At 44.4% G+C, this 23,578-nt stretch overlaps 1 protein-coding gene across 1 annotated transcript; it reads right to left on the bottom strand.

The window, feature by feature from the left end:
• On the bottom strand, positions 1-15,500 carry MECR (mitochondrial trans-2-enoyl-CoA reductase). Its single transcript, XM_065421732.1, has 9 exons — positions 15,420-15,500; positions 14,981-15,112; positions 10,359-10,502; positions 8,352-8,454; positions 6,244-6,346; positions 4,994-5,067; positions 3,510-3,570; positions 2,324-2,396; positions 1-985 (listed from the first exon to the last, which is right to left on the bottom strand). The coding sequence occupies exons 1-9, from the start codon at positions 15,463-15,465 to the stop codon at positions 822-824; spliced, it is 900 nt and encodes a 299-aa protein (XP_065277804.1). The 5' UTR covers positions 15,466-15,500; the 3' UTR covers positions 1-821.
• Positions 15,501-23,578: the final 8,078 nt, after the last annotated feature.

Raw genomic sequence — 23,578 nt, forward strand, 5'->3', positions numbered from 1 at the left:
AAAATTCTAGCATTTATTCTGAACAGTCATTGACATTTCAGTGGCCCATTTCACAATTCTTGCTCTTGGACGACAGGTTTGCAACACAATGTGAAGTGCCTTTATTTCCGCCGCAACTGCCTCAATATTAAACTACAGATGTAAGTTTCCCTCAGGATTGTACATGACAATATTGGGGTTAGGATACAAGCTAGGACAATATTCCACATCTAGAGGAGTCCTTCGTGGGAAGAAGCCATAGAGACAGAAAAATAGAGGCTTCCTCACTTAAAGCTCACTCTGGGGCAGGCAAACTTTACAGTAAGGGTCGCATTAGCATCTTGTTGGGAGTCCCAGTGCCCTCCGATTTGGGTGACTACACACAGCCAGAGCAGAGTATTTCTATTTGTGTCCTCCTTGACTGAATGATTTCACCAGCAATCAGCTGGAAGTCGATCGGCTTTGCCTCTACCCTAATTTTTAGGATTCCAGGGACTGCACCTTAGCCACCCTTAACTTTCTATTGCAAAGCAATTAATTTTAGCCAATGTGAAAAAAATAGGATCCATCTCCAAAAGCAGAGATCTACTGTATGCTTCTGAGTCACGTCAGTTACACACATTAGCCTCAGATGTGATTGTTATTGTTTCAAGTGGGCAAAGTTGACACATTTTAGAGATTCTTCCTCTTCAACAACTCTCTCCTGAAGACAGGATACACTGAAGCAAACGTGCATGAAACCAGTTGTATTGTCTCCAATGGTGCCAGAACCGGCTGTGATTCAGCTCCCTCTTAAAAATCCTCTGGAAACAAAGGGCGTATGATTGTCCCTGGGAGCAGGATCACATGGTGAGTACCTGTTTAGATGAGATGAATGGCTTCATGGAGGCCTCCAGGGCAATTCGGTAGTCCTTCAGTGGGACCTGTGTGCAGGCTGGAGCAGTGAGCTGCCCCTTATGAATAAGATCACACAGGGTCAGAATCATCCCAGTCAATCTGTCCTTGTCTGCACGGAAAAGACAGAAGAGAGTAATCCTGCCCCTTCCAGAGCTGAGGGTGAACAAGACCCACAATGCCACCCAGAAGAAATGAGAACTGACAAAACAAACAAAAAAATGAGCTGGTCTTGGCTGCCCTGGCCACCTAGCAACACAACACAAGGGAGTGGAGTTCAGGTGCTAAGCTCCCTGGGACAGCAGCTCGGGATGGAGCAAACGATCTCAGTTTCTTCAGCAACTCCTTCCACACTGTTCAACACATGCAGCAGCATTCACTGATTTTGGAGGGAAATGCACCCAGTTTATATAGCTGGTACAAGGCAGACGATCCCACAAGACTCCCTTGTACTGACTGCAGTGTTGCCAAATTGGACAACTGATTTGTTCGGTTGAGAGGGGAGACAGTCCCCTGTGACCTTTCTGACCTTCGGGGTTATGCTACAGGTAGGTAGCTAGCGTCCTGTTTGATGGCCTGCCCTGCTCACTACACTAGATGTTACCTGCCACTTGCACTGCAGCTTGGTCAGCAACCATCTGGCACACGCTGCTTTGAGCTTAAGGCTGTGTCTAGGTAGCTTCTGCCCAGTCCACACAGGCTCAAAGCAGGAAGGGTCTGAAACACGTTAAATGCATCATGCCTGACTTATTTTAAATTGCAAGTGCTGAGCAACATCAGAGTGGAGCTGAGTAGATGGGCCTGGACCAGTCACAACTGTTTAAACTCAACATTGTAGTTTGTTGCGGTTTCCTGGCCAAATGCACTAACAGGTGCTGAGGCCGAGGGCTGATCACATATTCTGTGGGTTACACATGGGCTGTAGCTCAGGGGCACGGCAGGGGAATGATACAGCTTGTGTTTCTCTGGATTAATGAAGGAAACTCTCCGGGTCAAAACTTGTCACCAGCCTTCACCCACTTGTGCTTTTTGATGTCTAGAAACCCAGCTAGCAGAAGATTTATCTGCTCTTCAGACGCTGAGTTTGAGGGCTGCTTTGCCAGTATTTCCCCAGGAGGGCTTATGCCAAACTAAAAACTGGAGATTCTGCAGGATGTGTTCTGTGCTCTGTGTTTCTAGGGCCTCCCTAAGAACTGGGATGAGAGAAGCATTATATTGTTGTCCAGGTTGGACAGGAAGCCAGGTACTCGAGTGCTAATTCTTGTTCTGACAATGACTTCTTCTGTGGCGTTGAACCAATTACTCCACCTCTGTGCCTCAGCCTACGCACCAACAGAAGCAGGGACAATACTTACTTTCCTCGGGGGAAGGGGGGACCTTAAGAGAACACATTAATACTTTCATAGATTTCCTATGGGCTACATCCCCACTGAAATGACCTTCAACTTACTCTGGGTTTGGTCTTTCTTCCACTGGGTCATCCAAAACCCACGCAGCTTCACATCCTTAAAGATGAATGCACTCTGCAGAAACAAGGTGAGACACATCATGATTCTTGGGGAAACTGTTTACATTGGGCATTCTTCAGTTAGCATATTTCTGCTGCACATGGGCCATGGGAAAAGATTGTCCTTGTACAGCTGCTAACACACTTTACACGCTGTTGCGAGTTTGACAGTCACTTTCCTGCTGCTATGAAGATCTGCAATTCTGCCTCCCTGCCAATGACTTAAAAGAGCCTTAATTTGGGGCAAATTCACTCAGACAACGCAGATTTTTTTCTTTTACACACCAACAGAATGTTAGTCCTCTTCACAATACAGTGGCTAGTAAATAGGAGATTAAAAACCAAGGGTTGGTTCCCTCCGAAATGATCACATTCTTGCCAGAGTTGTGATAACTGCAAACATGCATTGCCCATACAGTGCCTGTTTTGTGGCAAAAGAGGATTTCAGGCTCTCTGGCTGTCAACCTGGCACTAAATTTAAAAATTCACGTTCATAAAGCGTTTTGTGTTAGCAACGAGTCCCCACGACCAGTAGAGCTCTGAGAGGATACAAGACTAAGGTTAAGAACGGTAAAGATTGTTTTGTCCTGGCAAGAGACGCCTTAGCTACTAACTCCAGGTCAGAGCAAGTATCGACACCGGGAAGATCTGCCCCACGGGTGCACCTTTGAGTGAAGACAACTTTTGCAATGATGATTCGCCTGGCAGATGCTAAATAGCTGGGTCAGTGACACACCAGGGTCAGTCACTTCATAAACACTGCCACAAGTATTGCAGACACCCACCCAAACCCTGTAAACCAGAAACAGGCAAGAACTAGCTCATTCCTGTCACATTCTCAACCAGTTAGAGACCATGGGGCATTGGTTCTGGTGCTCAAATGGCACAAAGAGGTAGTGTTGGAAGTCAAGCGCACACTTCATCCAGTCACCCTAATGGTAGTGATGCCGCTGCGTGGGAACTGAGGAGCTATAGGGAGTTAGGGGACAATATATAGATGGGGTGAAGCCAATCCCGTGGGGCAGCCAGTTGCTCGCAGTGGATGTTATGGATGGAAAGTTTCGGTGCTGTGGAGTAAGGGCTATGTGATATGAATACAGAGAACATGTCACAAGCATCTGTTACTTACCACAGGGACAGTCAAAGGCTGTTTTGCCATCCCGCCATATGTAACCATGGTCCCTTTCTGTCTGTATGGAGAGTCAGGTGTCAGACAATTAATGATCTCCCCTAATAAGGGTCTTCAACCAGACCTGCTCTCCTCCTCCAATTCCGAACCCCCTGCAGATACAGACGCCCTCACACAGGCGGCTCTTTCAATTACTTTGTTGAACAGCTACTTTGTTACTTGCTCAACTTGCTTTCTAGCTTCCCCTCCTTCTCACAGGAACCATTAGCTGAAATGCTCACCTTGAGTTAATGGACCCCTCCCACTGCAACAGCCCACCAAGACAATGAGCAAGATACTATAGGGCAGGGGTTCTCAAACTGGGGGTCGGGACCCCTCAGGGGGTCACAAGGTTATTCCAGAGGGGGTTGCGAGCTGTCAGCCTCCACCCCAAACCCCGCTTTGCCTCCAGCATTTATAATGATGTTAAATATATAAAAAGTGTTTTTAATTTATAAGGGGGGGTCACACTCAGAGGCTTGCTGTGTGAAAGGGGTCACCAGTACAAAAGTTTGAGAACCACTGCTATAGGGATTCTGACCTCATAGCTGGATGTGACCTTCCACTCTTACTAATCTTTAAAGGTCTGTTACTGTGTGTCATTGGAGAGGAAACCTCCCTAGAGTTGCTGTAAGGTTTTAGATATCAGTTACTGTATCTTCCGAGAACCCCCTCTGCGTTTTTAACAAGTGACCCGTGTAAGATAATTCTATTCATAGACTGTAAGATCAGAAGGGACCACTGTGATAATGTAGTTTGGCCTCCTGCACAATGCAGGCCACAAAACCTCACCCACTCACTCCTGAAATAGACCTCTGACCGAGTTACTGAAGTCCTCAAATCTTGGTTTAAAGACTTCATGTTACAGAGAACCCACCATTTACATTGCTTGAAATGTGCAAGTGACTCTGTGCCCCATGCTGCAGAGGAAGGCGAAAAACCCCCAGGGGCTTGGCCAATCTGACCTGGGGGACAATTCCTTTCCAACCCCAAATATGGTGGTCAGTTAGACCCTGAGCATGTGGGCAAGATGCACCAGGCAGATACCTGGGAAAGAATTCTCTGTAGTAACTCTGAGCCCTCCCCATCTAGTGTCCCGTCTCCGGCCACTGGGGTTTTTTGCTACTGGTAGTCGCTTATGGACCACATGGCATTGTAGGCAGTCCCATCATATTTATCCCCTCCATAAACTTAGCAAGCTCAGTCTTGAAGCCAATTAGGTTTTTGCCCCCACTGCACCCCTTAGAAGGCTGTTCCAGAACTTCACCCCTCTGATGGTTAGAAACCTTCACCTAATATTGAGCCTAAACTTGTTGATGGCCAGTTTATATCCATTTAGTCAACTGGTCCCGACCGCTGTCCCCAATCTGGACAAACTAGTTCTTTGAACATGTACTTCTCCAAGTGCTAAACACAAGTCAAAGGAGGAAAACAGCTGAACTTACTGTATGTGGCGCAGCATCTCAGTAGTACTTTTCCCTCCAACGCAATTCAGAGCTAACCGGGGCTTTGGGACTTTCTGGAAGAGTGAAGACAAAAAAAGAAGATTCAACTCTTGACAACCAAGCCAGATTTCTGTCCAGCAAGAAACTCTGAGTAGCCATGTTTTGAATTCCAAGGTTACCTTCTCTTGGGGTCAGGACTCTGTCTGCTGAGGGAGGCAGGTTCACATGTTTTAGTCCCAAAGTTTGCTCAAACCAAGGGCAGGCCCAGAAATGTACCCAAAGCCAGATTTACCATCTGGGCAGCACAGCAGAAATGAAAACTTGCCCAACACTGCTGGGGCAGCCTCCAGAATCAGAGAGAGGAGTCCAAGGGAAACAATTCCCTGGGAGAATGAAGGCCAGCCCCTACTAACTCTTCTGTCTGCATGTTAAATGGTGGCGTATATCAGAGCACGGATTCTAGATATCAGCCATCTACATAGTCGCAGCTAGTCCATCTCTCTGCCAATGTGGGATTTCCCCTATGGCACTATTATTGTCAATACTGCATTTCCACCCTGGTCACCTCAATTCCCAGTTATAGTCGAAACAGAAGGGGCCCAACCATGGACAATGAAAGTAATTTGAGGTAGAGAGGAAATAAATAAGAGAGACAAGAGAGGATATAAAACAGCGAAAGGTGTAGACGTGGTCAGACACTCCAATTTATCCTCAGAATAGAAGAGCAAGGGGACATGCAATCAAACTAAAAAGCAACTTTAAAAATGATAAAAGGAAACCGTTTATTATTTTACACCTATGGAACTCACCGCCATAGGATATTATTGAGGCCAAGCGCCTAGCAGGTTTAATTGACGTTTATATGGATTAATGAGAACACCCAGTTACATGAGAAGATAAAGTAAGGGATATACACTCCTGATTTACGGAATAAGGCCCTGATCCTCAAGATATTTATGCTCTTAGCTTTCACTGATTTCAATGGAAGTTAGGTGCCCAAATACCTTTGAAAATCTGGACCTAAAACAACTGCTCATCTGCCCAGGGGTTAGGAAAGAGCTTCCTCTTGGGACGTTTACTCCATTGTTGTCCATAATAGGATTCTTGCGCCTTTACCTGCAGCATCTAGTTTTTGCCACTACATTAGACAGACCACGGTCTGATCCAATACGGCTATTCAGAGGTTCCAGTATTGTCTTCGGATCCTGGGAATTAGCTTCCTCTTTCTGGAGAGCTCAGCATTACAGTACCTTAAATAAGTCTTTCATCTCTGGCTTTCTCAGCATCTCTTCTGTGATGACATGGTCTGCACCAAGGGATGTCAGTCTGTCTACCACCTCTTGGAGATTGGGTCTGGGGAGGAAGGACAACAACAACAACAACAACAACAAAAGAGATTTGCAGAAATAACTGGCATGTTTCCCAAGCCAAGATGGACAGACCTCTGCAGGGCCCTTTGGCCACGTCAGTCAGTTTCTATGAGCTCTAATCTGTAACTTGTGACCCAGGATGAGCAAACTGGGCTCAGCCCAAACTTTGGGGAAGATGTTCCCTTCCAAAAGCAAGTCTCTTTGCGGGGGATTTATCTCCTCCTTCCCTTGTCCTGTTATTAACTGACCACGTCACTCCTGCCTCTGTCCCCTAGTTTCCTCCACTGGCTTCCTCACTTTCTGCATCAGCTATGAGCCCCTCAGCCTCATCTTCAAGGCTCTACATCAGGGGTAGGCAACCTATGGCACGCGTGCCGAAGGCGGCACACGAGCTGATTTTCAGTGGCATTCACACTGCCGGGTCCTGGCCACTGGTCTGGGGGGGGCTCTGCATTTTAATTTAATTTTAAATGAAGCTTCTTACACATTTTAAAAACCTTATTTACTTTACATACAACAATAGTTTAGCTATATTTTGTAGACTTATAGAAAGAGACCTTCTAAAAACGTTAAAATGTATTACTGGCACGCAAAACCTTAAATTAGAGTGGATAAATGAAGACTCGGCACACTGCTTCTGAAAGGTTGCCGTCCCCTGCTCTACATGGTGCCATCCAACCTCCCTCTCTGCCCTCATCCCAGCCTTCACTGTCTACCCTCCAGCAGCCTTCCTAAGAACTGCTCCTGGTGTCACCTCCTCCCGCTCCGGTCTGCACCTTCTTTCATGCTGCCTCTTCTGCTTCCCACACACAGGGACCTGTCGTCTCCTAAACGCTTTCTTCTGCAAAGCTTCCTACCCTGAACTCGGATGCCGGCTCCAGCTGTTCCTGCATAAGATCTGCTGGCCCCTGAACACTCACCCACAAGCTCCAAACAGGGCTTCTTGTCTGCTCAGAGTAAGAGCCAATTACCAATCACAGAGCAGGTCGCTGCTTCCCAGCTCAGTGCCTGTTTTACCACCACCAGCTGATGCTGCTCCACCAAACCAAACCACACCCCACTTTCCTACTTCCAGGCAAGAGAAAGGGATGGGACCAGCAGCACTGTGAGGAAGGACAAGCTTCCTGAGCAGGCCACAAAGTGGGAGTAGGCAGAACTAGCTTCTCCGAGGAGCCACCAGGTCCCTCTTCCCTCTGCACCTAGTCTCTCCTTATCCCACGTCCAGATCCACTAACGGTTCCCCCCCGCCTAGCCCTTTGGAACTGGCCAACCTTGGAGTTAAAAATCCCGCAGGACTAGCCAGTGTCAAGGGCTAGTCACGCCCTCTCCCAACAGGAATTTTAACACTCATCTTCGGAGGGGAGACATTTAATACATTCGCTAATCACTCAACGGGCAGCCTCATTCAGAGAGGAAAGGGAAGCCCTATTGTGAAGAACTCCATTGCTGGATTCAGCTACCTGAACGAACACCCCCCATTGCCCATTCAGACACGAATGTCGTCTTTCTATCAACATGGGGTATTGCCCAGTTTTACAGCACAGGTTCTCGGCCTCCTTTGGACTATTTGCAGACCAGAGAGAAAAAACTGATGCAGGTTCTGAGATGGTGATCCTGCTAACCTTTAACCTGTCTTCGCCCCACCTCTTTCTATGGCATAATTCCAGCCGGAGTGGTTCCCTCGGGTAGATTCATATCAGAGCAGTTAAAGTGAAAAATTCGAGACAGACTGACAAACAAACATCTAAATGCAGTTACTCTTAACTGGCCATAACCCAACCTTTATGCCCATCTCCGTCGTTTCCAAGAGAGAATCCCCTCCCCTCCCACTGAGAATCTAACTCAGACACAGAGAGCTGAATGCAGGGTGAAAGGAAGGGGAACTGAGCAGTCCAGGATAAAGCAAAAAAGTTGTTCGATCAGGACAATTTTAACAAATGACCCAGTTTGTAAGAGTCTCTAAAAACCAGGGCCCACTGTACACGCACCTATCTCGGATGACATTGATTGTTTTGATGCCTAAAGCTGCTGCAATCTGAATAACAGCCTGTCCCACGCCACTGTTGGCTGCATTCTGGATGATGGAATCACCTGCAGCGAAATAAAGAAACCCAAGTCAGCTCTGCCTTGAAGCAAATTTAGTGCTGGAGAAAGATGCGGAGACCTTCAGTCTTTAGGGCTTAGAATATGGTCAAGAATAGGGACAGCACAGACTGCTGCAAGGCAATCTTCCCTGACACTGTCCCGTCAGCATGGCTCATCCCCATTCTGGCGGGCTAGCTCTAGGAGCAAGAAAATAACTCAACTGCTTTGATAGCCAACGAGGGATACTGTTAAGTGCTAGCTAGGGTCAACGGAGGTGGTGAGTTTTGATGCAGAGATGTTTCCAAGAGCTGAACTAAGATTCACTAACTTATTTCAGACAGGACCTCAGATGGGAACAACCTTTCAGCCACTATGACCACATTTAAACTAATGAACTACAAATGAAAGGCTTAATTCCTTCACGATACATTTATCTGAGAATTTCATTCACCTTAGACACATTTACTAAGACTTTTTTGGAGTGGCTTTGATTTATTCCCAAGAACCTATTATAACCTGGTGCTTATTTCCTCTAGACTTGCAAGAAGGACTTGCATCTGATCTAGAACCTTGAAGGCACAAGATACTGATCATAAAATTTGGCCCTCATAGCAAGTCATTCATTCATTCATGGAGGATAGGTCCATCAATGGCTATTTGCCAGGATGGGCAGGAATGGTGTCCCTAGCCTCCGTTTGCCAGAAGCTGGGAATGAGTGACAAGGGCTGGATCACTTGATGATTACCTGTTCTGTTCATTTCCTCTGGGGCATCTGGCACTGGCCACTGTCGGTAGACAGGATACTGGGCTAGATGGACCTTTGGTCTGACCCAGTAGGGCCATTCTTATGTTCTTATTCAAGTACTTCGCAAACACTCATTTACCCTCAGCTGGCAAGCTCCTTGGGCAGAGGCTGTGATGGGGGTATCTAAACTCCACGCTGGCAATGATAGGCTTAAAGGGAACCAGAGAGCCTAGTTAGCCCATTCTATGGCACCTGGAGGAGAGACAGGTAATGAATGATTAGACCCAGCTGGGGAGAACTAGGCTGCATGGTTCCTAGAAAGAAAGGAGGCAGGAAAGAGGTAGTTGGGCATTTCCTCTCGCTGGAAAAGGAACCATCGAGGGGTGTGCAGGAAGGCGCTTGTACCCTGAAAGGAGAGGGAAGCTGGTGAGGAGACTCCAGGGAAGCTGCCCCAAGGGTCAGTAGCTCAAGATCAGCCATGCCACCAGAAACTAAACCCTCAGAGGCAGCGCTCTGTAATAAAGTGAGGAAGATGCAGAACCTGAGAGGCGAAGATCCGTGGAGGACTGGGCCCAGGGAGGGTGGAAGAGTTTCTGTTCCTTTGAGTGTGGACGCTGTTACCCTGAAAGGGTGGGACTCAGTGTCACCCGGCCAGAGGGCCAAGTCACCTGCAGACCACCGAAGTCCGGAGAAGGCGGGTGAGGCAGAGGGCCTGCAATGCTGGATATCACTAGGAGGAGGTACTCTAGGATAGCGAGATATGACAGGGACCATATCTTCGGCTGTGTTTGGGCAGCACAACGCTGACCTGTCCCTGACTGGGGCTCCCAGGTGCTACTGCAATATAAATAATAAATAACTCTGAACCATCAAGTAAGAAAACAGGTACAGAGACTTGCCAGAGGTCATGCAGTCAGTGGCAGAGCTGGGAATAAATCCCGTAGTCCTATCTCCCAAACCCCAATTCTGACTACTTAATATTAGTACTTTCCATACAGAAAAAGGTAGAATTTTGTTTCTGCACATGGATAAACTGTTAATTAGAAGGAATTTGTAAATTCTGTTAACTTGTTTAGGGTCAATATCCAGGGATGGGATGTTCCATTGGAGTGTAAAAATCAGTCATGTGTTAGGAGAGTTACGCAGCACAGGTGAAGAGACGTACCTGGCCCCAAGGTCTCAAAATCAGCCAGCATCCGATAGGCTGTGCAGGGATTGACGCTCAAGGTGGCAGCACACAGCAAAGGGATGTCGCGTGGGAGTTTCACCAGGGTTTCCTCGCTGAACACTGCATCTGTCCGCCACGTTCCTGGTTTAAAGGACAAGGCTTATTCAAGCTATGAGAAGCGTTAGAAAGATGCAGGCAAGTTGAGCAAGTAACTTCTTAGGCAAAAGTTTTCAGGCCCAATAAGGTTGGAGAGAGAAATGTGGCCTTGAGATCTAACCATAGGCTAGGGAGGCAAATCTCCTGAATTCCAGTCCTGGTTTGGATACAGATTCCATCTCTGGCTATGGGCAAGCCACTTGAAGCTTGATTTTCCAGGGCTGCTAATTAGCTATGTACATGGTTAATGTAGCTCCCTAGGAAACGTGTATATCTTGTCTGGTGTGCACTGAATGAGGTAGGACGCTGCAGCTGCCTTTATTAGCTTGGCTAGCACAACTCATTCCTATTTAGGAATCTGTCCCTCCTGTGTAATTTTTATTTTTATAAGTTGTGTCTTCATTTACCTGCACCAAAGAAAAAATGAAAGTAGTCAAAGAACTAGTCCTTCCCCCCAAAACCAGAAAGCTGCTTTAAAACACAATAACGAACAGTTAAGGTTGCTAGTTAGCAATGATGCAACTACCTATCATTCAAAAACAATAAAAGTGGTAAAAAATAGGGTTTACGATAGACCACCAAATCAGGAAGAGGAGGAGGTGGATGAGGCAATTCTAGAACAAACGACAGAAATATCCAAAACACAAGACCTGGTAGTAATGTTAGACATTAACTGTGCAGACATCTGTTGGAAAAGTAATGCAGCAAAACACAACGCTTCCAACAAGGTTTTGGAAGGTACTGGGGATAACTTTTTGTTTCAGAAAGTGAAGGAAGTAACCTGGGGAACAGCCATTTTAGATTTAATTCTGACCAACTGGGAAGAATTGATTGTGAATCTGAAGGTGGAAGGCAATTTGGGTGAAAGTGATCATGAAATGATAGATTTCGTGATTCTAAGGAAAGGCAGGAGTGAGCAGCAGAATAAGGACGATGGACTTAAAAAAACAAACAGTCTTTAACAAACTCAGAACTGGTAGGTAGGTCCCATGGGATGACTAAGGAAAAAGAAGTTCAGGAGAGCTGGCATTTTCTCAGTGAGACAACGGCACAACTGAAAATTATCCTGATGCAAAGGAAAGATAGGAAGAATAGTAAGAAGCCAATATGGCTCCATCAGGAGTTCTTTAATGACCTGAAAATCAAAAAGGAATCTACAAAAAGTGGAAACACGGACAAATTGTTAAGGAGAAATACAAAAGTATAGCATAATCCCGTTGGGACAAAAATCACAATATGAGTTACATCTAGCAAGGGATATAAAAGGAAATAAGAAGAGGTTCTTTAAATAATTCAGGAGCAAAAGAAAGACAAAGGAAAGTGTAGGTCCTCTACTTAGTGTGGAAGGAGAACTAGTAACTGATACATCAACAAGACTGAGGTGTCTAATGTCTATTTTGGTTCAGTGTTCATTAAAACGGTTAATGGTGACCATATAGTTAACACAATTAATATTAACAACAAGGGGGAAGGAACACAAGCCAAAATAGGGAAAGAACAGGTTAAAGAATATTTAGATAAGTTAGATGTATTCAAGTCGGCAGGGCTTGATGAAATTCATCCTACAATACTTAAGAAACTGTTAGCAATTACCTTTGAGAACTCCTGGATTGTACTTGAGACAGACAGAGCAAAGTGAATATACACCACTAGGGGAAGTTACTCTACACCAGGGGTAGGCGTGCCAAAGGCGGCACGCAAGCTGATTTTCAGTGGCACTCACACTGCCCGGGTCCTGGTCACCGGTCCGGGGGGCTCTGCATTTTAATTTAATTTAATTTTAAATGAAGCTTCTTAAACATTTTAAAAACCTTATTTACTTTACATACAACAATAGTTTAGTTATATATTATAGACTTATAGAAAGAGACCTTCTAAAAACGTTAAAATGTATTACTGGCACGCGAAACCTTAAATCAGAGTGAATAAATGAAGACTCGGCACACCACTTCTGAAAGGTTGCTGACCCCTGCTCTACACCCTACAGACAAATTATTTTTTTGAAAGCCAATACAATTAATGCTTTTAGAGACAAGAGCCCCTTCATTCATCTCTGAATTAACCTAATATTCAGTTTTGCCTATGAGTATTTACTGTCTCCCATTATGGTTTACGCATGAAGGGTACACTTGATTCAGTAGAATCTTCTTAACTGGAACCTCTCAGTGGATTGTTTACCTTCCTGATTAAGTAGAAAAGCCATTTGAAATGAAACAGGCACAGAACCAATGGAATTGGCAAAAGGTGGCCCGAAAAGTCAGAGTGGCCCGAGACACATTTGTTTTGAAAACCCCCACATTTTTACTGAAAGACTCTTAAGGAGACAACAGCAGCTAAACATAACAATAAACTTGTTTATATCATACTTGACAAGCCAAAGCCTTTACACGGGTGCAAAAGAGGAATAATGGCACTCACAAATGAAACTGCAGCTACTGCTGGGGAGGAATGTGATGTGGTAACCTTATCCAACAGGTGAGTATGCAAGTAAAAATCACCATATCCAGCTTATGCTATAGAAAGTAGAATTTAGAACAGAAAATGGTGCAAAAGTGTCCTGGGAACTTCATTTATCATGAGTGGTCTTGATGCCTGATTTTATGTACTGACTCAAAATAACTTGTGCTGACTACTGAGTCACCAACACCACTCCTTGGAGCACCTGGATTTTCTCTGGCCATCTCTCCTTTATGCAGACCAGAACTGGCTCTATTTAGCTTTGAAATCTGATGAGATCACAGCCTGAGTCAGTACGGCTGCATCAAATCAAGAGTTCTAAATCCTTAATAGTATAAAATACGACAAGAACAGAGATTAAAGCAGCATAAAAACAGCTCTGAAATGGAGTGCCTTGTGCAACTCCACTGGCTACACAGATGCTTCTCGTTGGAGACAATATAACCTATTACATTTGCAATTTGACTAATATGGTGCTAAATGGATTCCAACTGCTGCTTCCCTCGCCTGGAACATTCTCTAATGGAGTTTTGTGTGTGTGTGTTTTTAAAATCACATCCGATTACATGTAATTGCTGTAACTATGTTGTGTACATGACTGAGGCTGTACCAAGCTAAAACAGCACTTCAGAAAGTAACAATCTTGCTTCAGGATGTCACATTACCGCCAGGTGTTTTAAGATCCCACAACCCTTCTGTTCAGAGTGTTAAAAGTATGAGCTCATCAGGCAAAGCACATGGGTGTAAGCTGCAGAGGAAGGATGGTTTGTGGTTAGGACAGTACACTAGGAAGACCTGGGTTCAATTCCCAGCTCCACTATAAGCTTCCTATGAGACAAGGTGGGGGAGGAAATATCTTTTATTGGACCAACTTCTGTTGGGGAAAGAGACCAGCTCTTGAGCTACACAGAGCTCTTCTTCAGGTCTGGGAAAGGTACCCAGAGTGTCGCAGCTAAATACAAGACCAAACAGATTATTTAGCATAAGTAATTCGCACGTACTCTAGGGGCCATTCAAGGTGAAGTGGCTTGTTAACACCCCTGTAGTCACAGGACAAAAAAAGGGGGTTAGTGGGCTACAGATTGTTGTAGTAAACCATAAACTCAGTGTCTTTATCAAAACAATGATTTTTAGCATCTAGTTATCTTCCTGTGTGACCTTGGACAAGGGACTACAGTGGACAATGGAGCTGTACAGTCCCTCTGAAAACTCACTCTGTGCCTCAGTTTGTCCCGCTCTGAAGTGGGGATACTACTTCCCTACCTCATAGAGGTTTTGGAGGATGGATTACTTAATGTTAAGGCCACATGAATACTCAGATTTCCAGGGATGGTTAGAACAACGGCCTGCTTCAGACTTGATTTTAAACGAATGAAGTTTTCAAACACACCTCTACCCCGATATAACGCAGTCCTCGGGAGTCAAAAAATCTTACCGCGTTATAGGTGAAAGCGCGTTATATTGAACTTTCTTTGATCCGCCGGAGCGCGCAGCCCCCCCCCCCCGGAGCGCTGCTTTACCGCGTTATATCCGAATTCGTGTTATATCGGGTCGTGTTATATCGGGGTAGAGGTGTATACAAAGCATAATTCGGTTTCCTATAGGAATAGAAATGTTTTTGTGAATATCTATCACCAGTGAAAACAGGTGTGTGTTTGGGTTTAAACATCTGTGGGTAAGCAGTTACTTGTTGCATATAGGCAATTGTCTAATGGTTAGAGCAGGGGAACGCAAACTGGAAATCCTGGGTTCTAGTCTCAGCTCTGCTCTGTGACTGATTCACCGGGCTAAGTCTCTATCTCACCATGCCTCACTTCTCCCCTGACTCTATCCGTAAAGAGAGAGACTTTTTTATCTCACTAACATTTGTGAAACGCTTTGAGATCTGTAGATGGGCAATGCCAGAGAAAGGCCGATGGACAGATGCTCGGCTGGAATGAACTGCCCTAGCTCCATAAAATCAACAGAGCTATGACTATTTATGAGGATTTATGTAAAAACCTCACCAAGTTCTGCATCTGCTGGGATAACCCAATCCCCAGGCTTCAGAGAAGTCACATGACTGCCAACTTCCACCACTTGTCCAACGCCTTCATTTCCTCCTACTGCAGGCAAGACAGGGAGGAGGGCATAAGTTCCTGTAAGAGGAGGAGAAATATCACAGCATTTTTTTTTTTTAGAAAAAGGAACCAACTGCAAACTGTTCTCTCAACTTCTGTTCTCGAAGGCCTGGTTCTACACCCCTGCAGCTCTGGAACCCAGCCCTAACTCCTGTATAAAAATTCCCTAGGGGCCATCATTAACGTTTTGACAGTCGGTTTGTGTAATTACTCATCTGACAACATGTGGCTAATCAATAGGTATTCCACACGCATTTCAGAAATGGAGGGAAGAAGAAGCTGTTTGTAAGCAAAAAGTCAATTCAACCAGAGAAACCGAGGTTACCTTGGATCATGTTGATGTCTGCTGGATTGATAGGGGCTGCCAGCATCTTCACGTGAACCCCAGAATGGCCTAGCTCAGCTTGCTCTAGATCCTTTAGTCTAAACAAAGAAATATACAAATCTTACTACCACTGAATTTTGTATAACAAGTGTTCTTGGCACCAAGTGTATCCTAGAACAAAGACCATCCCATCCCACCGCTCCATAGCTTGGACGGCATGTTAGGCTTATATTATGCAGCAAGGAGCCCCCAATTATGCAGTACTGCCTTCCCCAAGCCTACAATGCTCCCCAGGCTAATCAGCACAGACTTGAATTCCTGATCCACCAATCCACCCCAATATCTGCTAGGTATCAGGAGGTAGCCGTGTTAGTCTGTATCCACAAAAACAACAAGGAGTCCGGTGGCACCTTAAAGGCGAACAGATTTATTTGGGCATAAGCTTTCATCGGTAAAAAACCCCTTACCCACAAAAGCTTATGCCCAAATAAATCTGTTCGTCTTTAAGGTGCCACCGGACTCCTTGCTGTTAATATCTGCTAGTACAGCCAAGAACAAGCACATTGGTTTGTTTCTCCTTAGAATGAGCAGTGGCTGTGTTCATACCCCTCCGACATGACTGGAGTGGTTCATACCTCTCAGAGATATTGTCAGGAAAAAGCCTGAAAAGTCATTTGCACTGGTGGGCATTTTTTTAAAAGGAAAGTTTAGGACTTTTCTGCATGGGGAAGAGGTTTTCAGTATAAACTAAGGTGTGAATTTAAAGCAATATAATTGTACCTGTATAACCTCCTGTGTGAACACTCATACTGGAATACGAGTGCGTTTTTGCAATTTAGATTATGTTGCTTGGAAAGGGGGTTAAGTTCATCCCCCCAAAAAGCCACTCTTGTACCGGAAAAAGTGTCCACATTGGGTGTGTGTGTTATACCGGTATAAATGAAAACTTTCCCGTGTAGACAAAGCCTTGGATTCTGCAGCCACATAACTGTACAGGGGGGCCTACTGGCTTTACAGTCACACAACATACAGAGGTATTGGCAAGGTGTGAAAAGAGGCTTTCAGATGAGATGCAAGCCAAGTTAGATGCACGCAGGAGAGCGACTCCAGAAAGCGGGAGCTACAAAGGCAGCTCTTGCACCAATAGTAGTGAGATAATGGAAGGAGAGACAGAAGCCCAGTGCTAGATGACTGCAGATAGGTCAGCTGGAGCAAAACCATTAAAGGTTTTAAAAATTAGAGCATTTTTTTTAAACTACCTGTGAACTGAATCAAGAGTTAAGGGAGTTGAAGAGAGTCTGATGTGGAGCTTGCACATGGGTTGCCAATTTTAAGAACTTTAGCTATGATCACGTCCTGTTCAATGTGTGTCATTAGAAGCAATAAATTGAATTCTCTTCACAGCTTGTCCTGTGCTGGCAAAGTTTTTTCTCCCCCCATTTAAGCTGCATGGCTGATGTCTCGATAAATCTGAGTTTTCAATTAAACAGCAAGATGTACTTGTTAGAAGGCTTTTAGCACTTAGGAATTTGCAGCCTGTAATCATGCATTTTAAAGACACAACGCTGCATTAAGATTTTAAGGGGGCTGCGAGTGAAACAGTGCATTAAAGCAGTGGTTCTCAACCAGGGGTACGTGTACCCCACGGGTACACCGAGGTCTTCCAGGGGGTACATCAACTCAGGAAGATATTTGCCTAGTTTTACAATAGGCTACATAAAAAGCACCAGTTAAGTCAGTACAAACTAAAATTTCATAAAGACAATGCCTTGTTTGTACTACTCTACATAGTATACACTGAAATGTAAGTACAATATTTATATACCAGTTGATTTATTTTATAATTATATGGTAAAAAATGAGAAAGGAAGCAACTGTTCAGTAATAGTGAGGCTGTGACACTTTTGTATTTTTATGTCTGATTTTGTAAGCAAGTTGTTTTTAAGTGAGTCATAACTTAGGGGGTACGCAAGAGAAATCAGTCTCCTGAAAGGGGTACAATAGTCTGGAAAAGTTCAGAGCCACAACATTAATGCATCTGTAGAGACCTGGGCTCATAGTCTGACTGGGTCACAAATGAAACAAGAGTTTGCCTTCAAAGCCATTTGTCCACACTTGGTCAAATCCCCCCCTCCCCCTGGTGTAACTAGCTGGTTACACCAGGGATGACTGTGGCCCAATTCTGTCATGGACAGTTGGCTCCTCCAAAGCGGCCCAGGCCTAGAATGGATCTTGGTCAAAAAAGGGAGGGACCGGGATTCTCAAAGCAAACTCAAATCTTTGAGGCAGGATCCCCAGGAGATAAGTCCAACAGACTCATTCTTCTGACTTTGCTGCTCTCTCCCCTCTCCCTTGGCTCAAGCCTTGTTTGCCACCTGCAGGGTGAGCCGGCTCAAGGAGTCACCTGAAGATGGACATGCATTTTAAATCTTTCACAGGGTATCAGATACAACTGTTCAAAGGTTAGCAGGAGATTTAAATGTTCCCAAGGCAAGAATATTTAGCAGCTGCATAGCACTGTGCTCAACACAATAACAGTAACGAATACATTCTCACAGCACCCCGCTGAGGGAACTTATCCCCATTTTGCAGATGGGAAAATTGAGGCACAGATGTTAAGTGGCTTGTCCCAGGCCCTGGAGGGAGCTGGTGGTAACTCCAGGATTAGAAAATAGGAGCTCCTGGCATCCAGCACAATGCTAGTTTCGCCGAACCATGCTATCCCAAGTCAGAACTGCACAAAGCCTGCTGAGCTCAACTAAGGTCAACAGGAAGAGAGATACATAGGCAGAGTTAAGGGAGATATAGGGATGGCTAGGGCTGGAATTGCAGGTGGTTGTGGGTCAAAAATGAAGAGAGCTGGTATGGGGAAACCATGCAGATCATTCAGTCCCCAAGGCAATTATCCGCACAGTGTCACAAGGACTAAGTTAATTCACAAATTAAAACATTTACTGAAGGGATACAATTCTGCAACACTCAACAACAGCCGCAGGTAGAGGGGACGGCTTTGAATTTCCTAGTTTTTGTGGGTTCAGTCAGACCCCTAAAATTTTGTCTACAGAGGAGAAATGGTGGCAAATTTGTGTAGACAAGGTAGCTTTAGTGTTAATATGAACAGATTCTTGGTATGTTTAGCGTCTATACAGAGAGAGCACATGCAGCTGCTGGTGTGAATGCAGACCAGAATTACTGGAATTAGGTTTGACATGATGCTATTTCAACAGAATTGTTAAGGCTCTTCCACTGAAACGATAATGACTCCATTCAAAGCCGTAAGATCCCAGTGATTTAAATCAACAGATCATGGACACAATGGCTCATTTACAGCTATTACTGTCAATGGGAATGTATGCACGCACAATAAGAACATATATCAAAGTCGGTCTGGATAAAGGTAGCGGCAGTCCTGCACAGCCTCTGTGCCACACTCAGAGTGGTTTTATTGCTTGGCTCTGCTGGGAATTACATATCTGTTTGGAGTTAATTGGTACACTGCATCTATCACCCTTGTGGGATGCTGTGCATGGCTGTTATGTGCACAATACAGTTTCCACGTAGTTTATTTTACCTGCCTTGCTAAATGGCGAATGTTTCAGTGTGTGTCTTTTTCTCCTCATTGCGGCTTCAGTTCTACTCCTTTCCTTCATTTTACGGAGATGGAGAAACAAAAGTCTTTAAAAAAGGGGCACTTATTGTACCCCTATCCCAGCTTTCCTTGCGCAAAACTCCCACTGAAGTCAATGGAAGTCCTGAGAGTGCAAAGAATTCAGGATCAGATGTGACACTTACACAGGGACACGTACTTTAGTTGGTTTCAGAGTAGCCGCCGTGTTAGTCTGTATCCGCAAAAAGAACAGGAGTACTTGTGGCACCTTAGAGACTAACAAATTTATTAGAGCATAAGCTTTCGTGGGCTACAGCCCACTTCTTCGGACACTGGAGGAGGGGTTACGGCAAAGAGCAGCAGTTTACTTTTATGTGGCTGTTTTGTAACTGTTTATGCTAAAGGTAACATTTTCTCAACAGGAAAAATCAAGTTTTTGAGAAGACATTTGCTGCATATGCACCCTTGCTGCTTTTTAAAGTGGAATATTTTGACTATTTAATTTCTTTGAAGTTTCCTTGGGCTCTGACCCACATTATAGATTAAAGGTCTGCATAAAAGTCAAAGGCCATTATATTAAGGTCCAATATGTTATGTAAGAGAAAATATGACAGCTACAAAAGTAGGTGGGACATGATGCACATCCTTCCAGTTTGTTAGATAAGCTGGAAACATCCACCATAGCACCTTCCTTCTGAGGATTTCAAAGCACCATTAATATTAAGCTTCACAACATCCCTGGAAGATAGACAACTATATCCCATTTTCAAGTGGGAAAGCTCTTAGAGGTTAAGTGTTTTGCCAGAGTTTCCATAACAAGTCTATGGAAGATAATGGAAAAGATGACAATTGATTCAATCATATGATTTAACCTCAAATCACATTTCCTCTTAAATCAGTGACTGGCATCTCAAAATAAACCTTCTACGCCACAGCTAGAATCACACCGTCTAACTAGATTCTGACACGTTTATACCTGCCTGGCACACCTGTGTGCTAAACCAGGTTGGCATGTCCACAGTTAAGTTGCACACGCTTATTTGCATCACTGGGTTTGAGGAAAGCTGGGAAATCGGAATCTAGAAATCAGCTGCCAGTGCCAGAAGCAGAGGATTATGGGTGTTGCCCATCCCACAATACAGTGCAGTCATTTGGGGATGTAGACATGCTAGCTAAACTTATTACAGACTGGTCCTAGATATACCGGGAATCCCATTAGAAGCCAGTGGAGAAGTAATCCTATGTGAGCCCTTAATCTAAAATTCAGTCTGGAACAAGATTTTACAATTAATTTATAACTCCCTTGGAAAAAATGGGTTTGTAATGGAAATCCTGTCAGATGATAATGACAACAGTACTAGCAGAGCACTGCTATAATCACCCAACTTTGGCATTATTAGAACATCTAGCTGAATAATGGTCACTAGCCTTAACTAATCAGGAAACGGTGTAAGAAATCCATTGCTTAATCTAGGAGATGTTGGTCACATATTTTACTGATAACATCGCACTTGCTTTGGTTTCAGGAGGAAGTTGCATACGGTAGCGGCACTGGCACTTTCAGGAAGCAGGACAGGATTTTGAGAAATGGAGAACCAGATCATCATTAGGCAAGATTTACTCTTATGCAAGAAACAGGGAAAGAGCTTTAGTACATTTGTTAGTAACTTCTTCTTTCCTCTCTTTGTCTCAGGGTATGTTTACCCAGCGGGTGTGAAACACGTTCTAGCTCAAATCCCTTACCAGACACACAGAAAGCCCTTGGATACGTACCTATATGTCCCCAGAACACACACTTGGTGGGTTATCTAGGGGTATCGGTACAAGTGCACAAATCTATGATGTTTTCTCCAACACCACTTAGAAGGAACAAATTATGAGCCCCCCTCCTTACGCGGGCCAGGCTCAAGTAAAGAGCACAAGACTGGACCCAGAATTCTCAAGGATCACAGCTTCAAGGCATTTAGAGCATGCTAGACACCTGCAACTGCCATTGACTTCACTGAGAGCTGAAGCCGCTCAGCAAACCCCCAGACCAAGAAGAATGTGAAGCACTTTCATACATTTAAGCAGAAGATTAAAAAAAAAAAAAAAGTCAATCCCCAAACTCTAAGATACCCGAGAAAAGTGCCCTTTCTTTGTAAAATGTGACTAACTGATGAGGACTTGCTTTCAGTCTAAAGATTTCTTCCCTTCCAAAGGCCACATTTTAGTAGATTTTACCATACATCCAAGTTTAACCCTCTCTCCTCAAAACATAATCTCTAGCTTGCAGTTTTCGAAGCCAAAGCCTGTATTACAAATAAGCAATAAGTTCTCACTTCAAATAACTTATTTATTTCACTACGGTCCAAGGAGTTTTGGTTTGAAAATACAGCAGCTGGTTTAACATCTTCTTTTTCAGTCTAGCTGAAAGTTATCCTGGCTTGAAGTTTCTTATAAATGAAAGTTTGATTATCCTCCTTTTCCTTCTGGGGGAAGGGGGTTCGGAAGCATCACACCTACTGGTGTTGTATCTGACAAGGCAGACTGAGTGTCAGATCTACTCAACACAAACAGTTCCTGTCTAGGTACTGGAAAGATTTTAGTAGTCAGCTAGTCTTAGATGGAATCAAAAGAAAAAAAAATTATTTTTAGCCAAAAACAGTGATTTAGGGTTGTCAATGGGAGATTCAGCCTCCCATGGCAGATCAGACGCAACACTAGTCTTATACTCGGGGGCCAGAACTGCTCCGATACTCTACTTGCACAAAGAAAGGATGCGATAAGCAACGTTTTGATAGACATGGTTGCTGTTTTCATGTTTAAAGTGTTCAACGTTCCCCCTTCAACAAAAAGAATAGAGAGCGTTTTAAGGAAGCCAATTAAAATCTTGATGCTCAAGAGCCTAATGCCAACATTTAAAGCCTCAGTAGGGTTAATAAGCGTGGTCTACACTACAAAGTTTTGACAGCAAAGCTATGTCAGCTTGGAACATGGAAAGAAAAGATCCCCTCCTCCCCCCAAACCAACCGAGTGATGCTGGCAAAAGCCCGTGTGTATATGCGGTTATCCTAGCAAAGGAGCCCTTGTGCTGTCATAGCTTATGTTGTTTGCGGAGGTGATTTAACTATGCTGGCCAGGGAACTCCTTTAGCGGCAAGAGAACTCCCTGAGTCAGCGTAAGCTACATCTCCACTAGCGGGCTTCGCCAGCACAGCTACGCCAGCCAAAGCATTTGTAGTGTAGACAAGCCCTTACACCAACTGCGCCACTGCATTCATGCCATGTGCTCACAGCACCAGTCATTTTGGAGGTGGGGGATGATGTCTAAGCACCCCCTTCTCCCAGTATTTTCCATTGCTGTCGGGAGTCTGGGACCTTCAGCAGACGCTACTGGAGAGGACATTGCTGGGAACCAGGGGGCAGCGTGTGGGGTGGGGGGGAAGAGTCATAAAGATCATATAAAAACCTTGCAAAGATATGTTTCTTAAACCGCTTCCCTCTCCCATTTGAAGTGGAGACAGGAGCACTCATTAAGATGTATGCGTCAGCCATAAACTGAATCAAACATGCATACCATCCAGCGGGACAGACTGAGTCGTATTGTCACACTAGGTGAGGAGCAGTAAGATTAATATACCGGTTATAACTGCTCTCTACTGGATGGAATACGTTGGACCTGCTTCAGTGTCTCAGGTCCCCTTACTGACTATTGGCACCATTCATTGGCTAACTTGTCTATGTGTAGTCATACGACAACTGGTGTGTATGTGTACCGCCATGGATTGTTCTGAAGTACAGCTGGGACACAGAGTCTGCTCTTTCTTTCACTGGGGCAAGTGCTCACTTTGTGGACCGGAGACATAGTAATGCTGATTCCTTCACATTGCCCACATCTTGAATTCCCCAGAGAGATATCGAGAAAAAACAAAGTCATAATTTAAAAAGCTGTACAGTTGAACAGTATGCACATGCTGTTCAAAATCACCAATAATAAAATCTAACTAAAACCAGCAAAAATACCAACATATTCAAATGGAGTTATAACTCTTGCTAGAGACCAAAATATTACATTAAAAAGTGGTGCCAAGTATCAGGGGGTAGCCGTGTTATTCTATATCCACAAAAACAACGAGGAATCCGGTGGCACCTTAAAAACTAACCGATTTATTTGGGCATAAGCTTTCTTGGGTAAAAAACCTCACTTCTTCAGATGCATCCCACAAAAGCTTATGCCCAAATAAATCGGTTAGTCTTTAAGGTACCACTGGACTCCTCATTGTTTTTATTAAAAAGTTGGACTCTCTGAGGGCAGAATAAACTCCCAGGGAAAATCAATTATATGATTTGGCAGTTGGCTTATACTACAAGTACGTTTTTAGTTTATATTTCCAACTGACTCAGTAATATATTACTAGCCTCGCTCAGCTAAAGATATGACAAGAATCAATACCCAATCCATAGCTTCAGCTACACAGCATCCAACTCCACCAAATGCTTAACTGTGGGAAATAAAGATTCCCCAGCCACGTGTGAAAGGTCTAGGAGTTTTTAAAATGAATCAGATGAGC

This window comes from Emys orbicularis, chromosome 23 (assembly GCF_028017835.1).
Source record: "Emys orbicularis isolate rEmyOrb1 chromosome 23, rEmyOrb1.hap1, whole genome shotgun sequence".
Classification (NCBI taxonomy): domain Eukaryota; kingdom Metazoa; phylum Chordata; order Testudines; family Emydidae; genus Emys; species Emys orbicularis.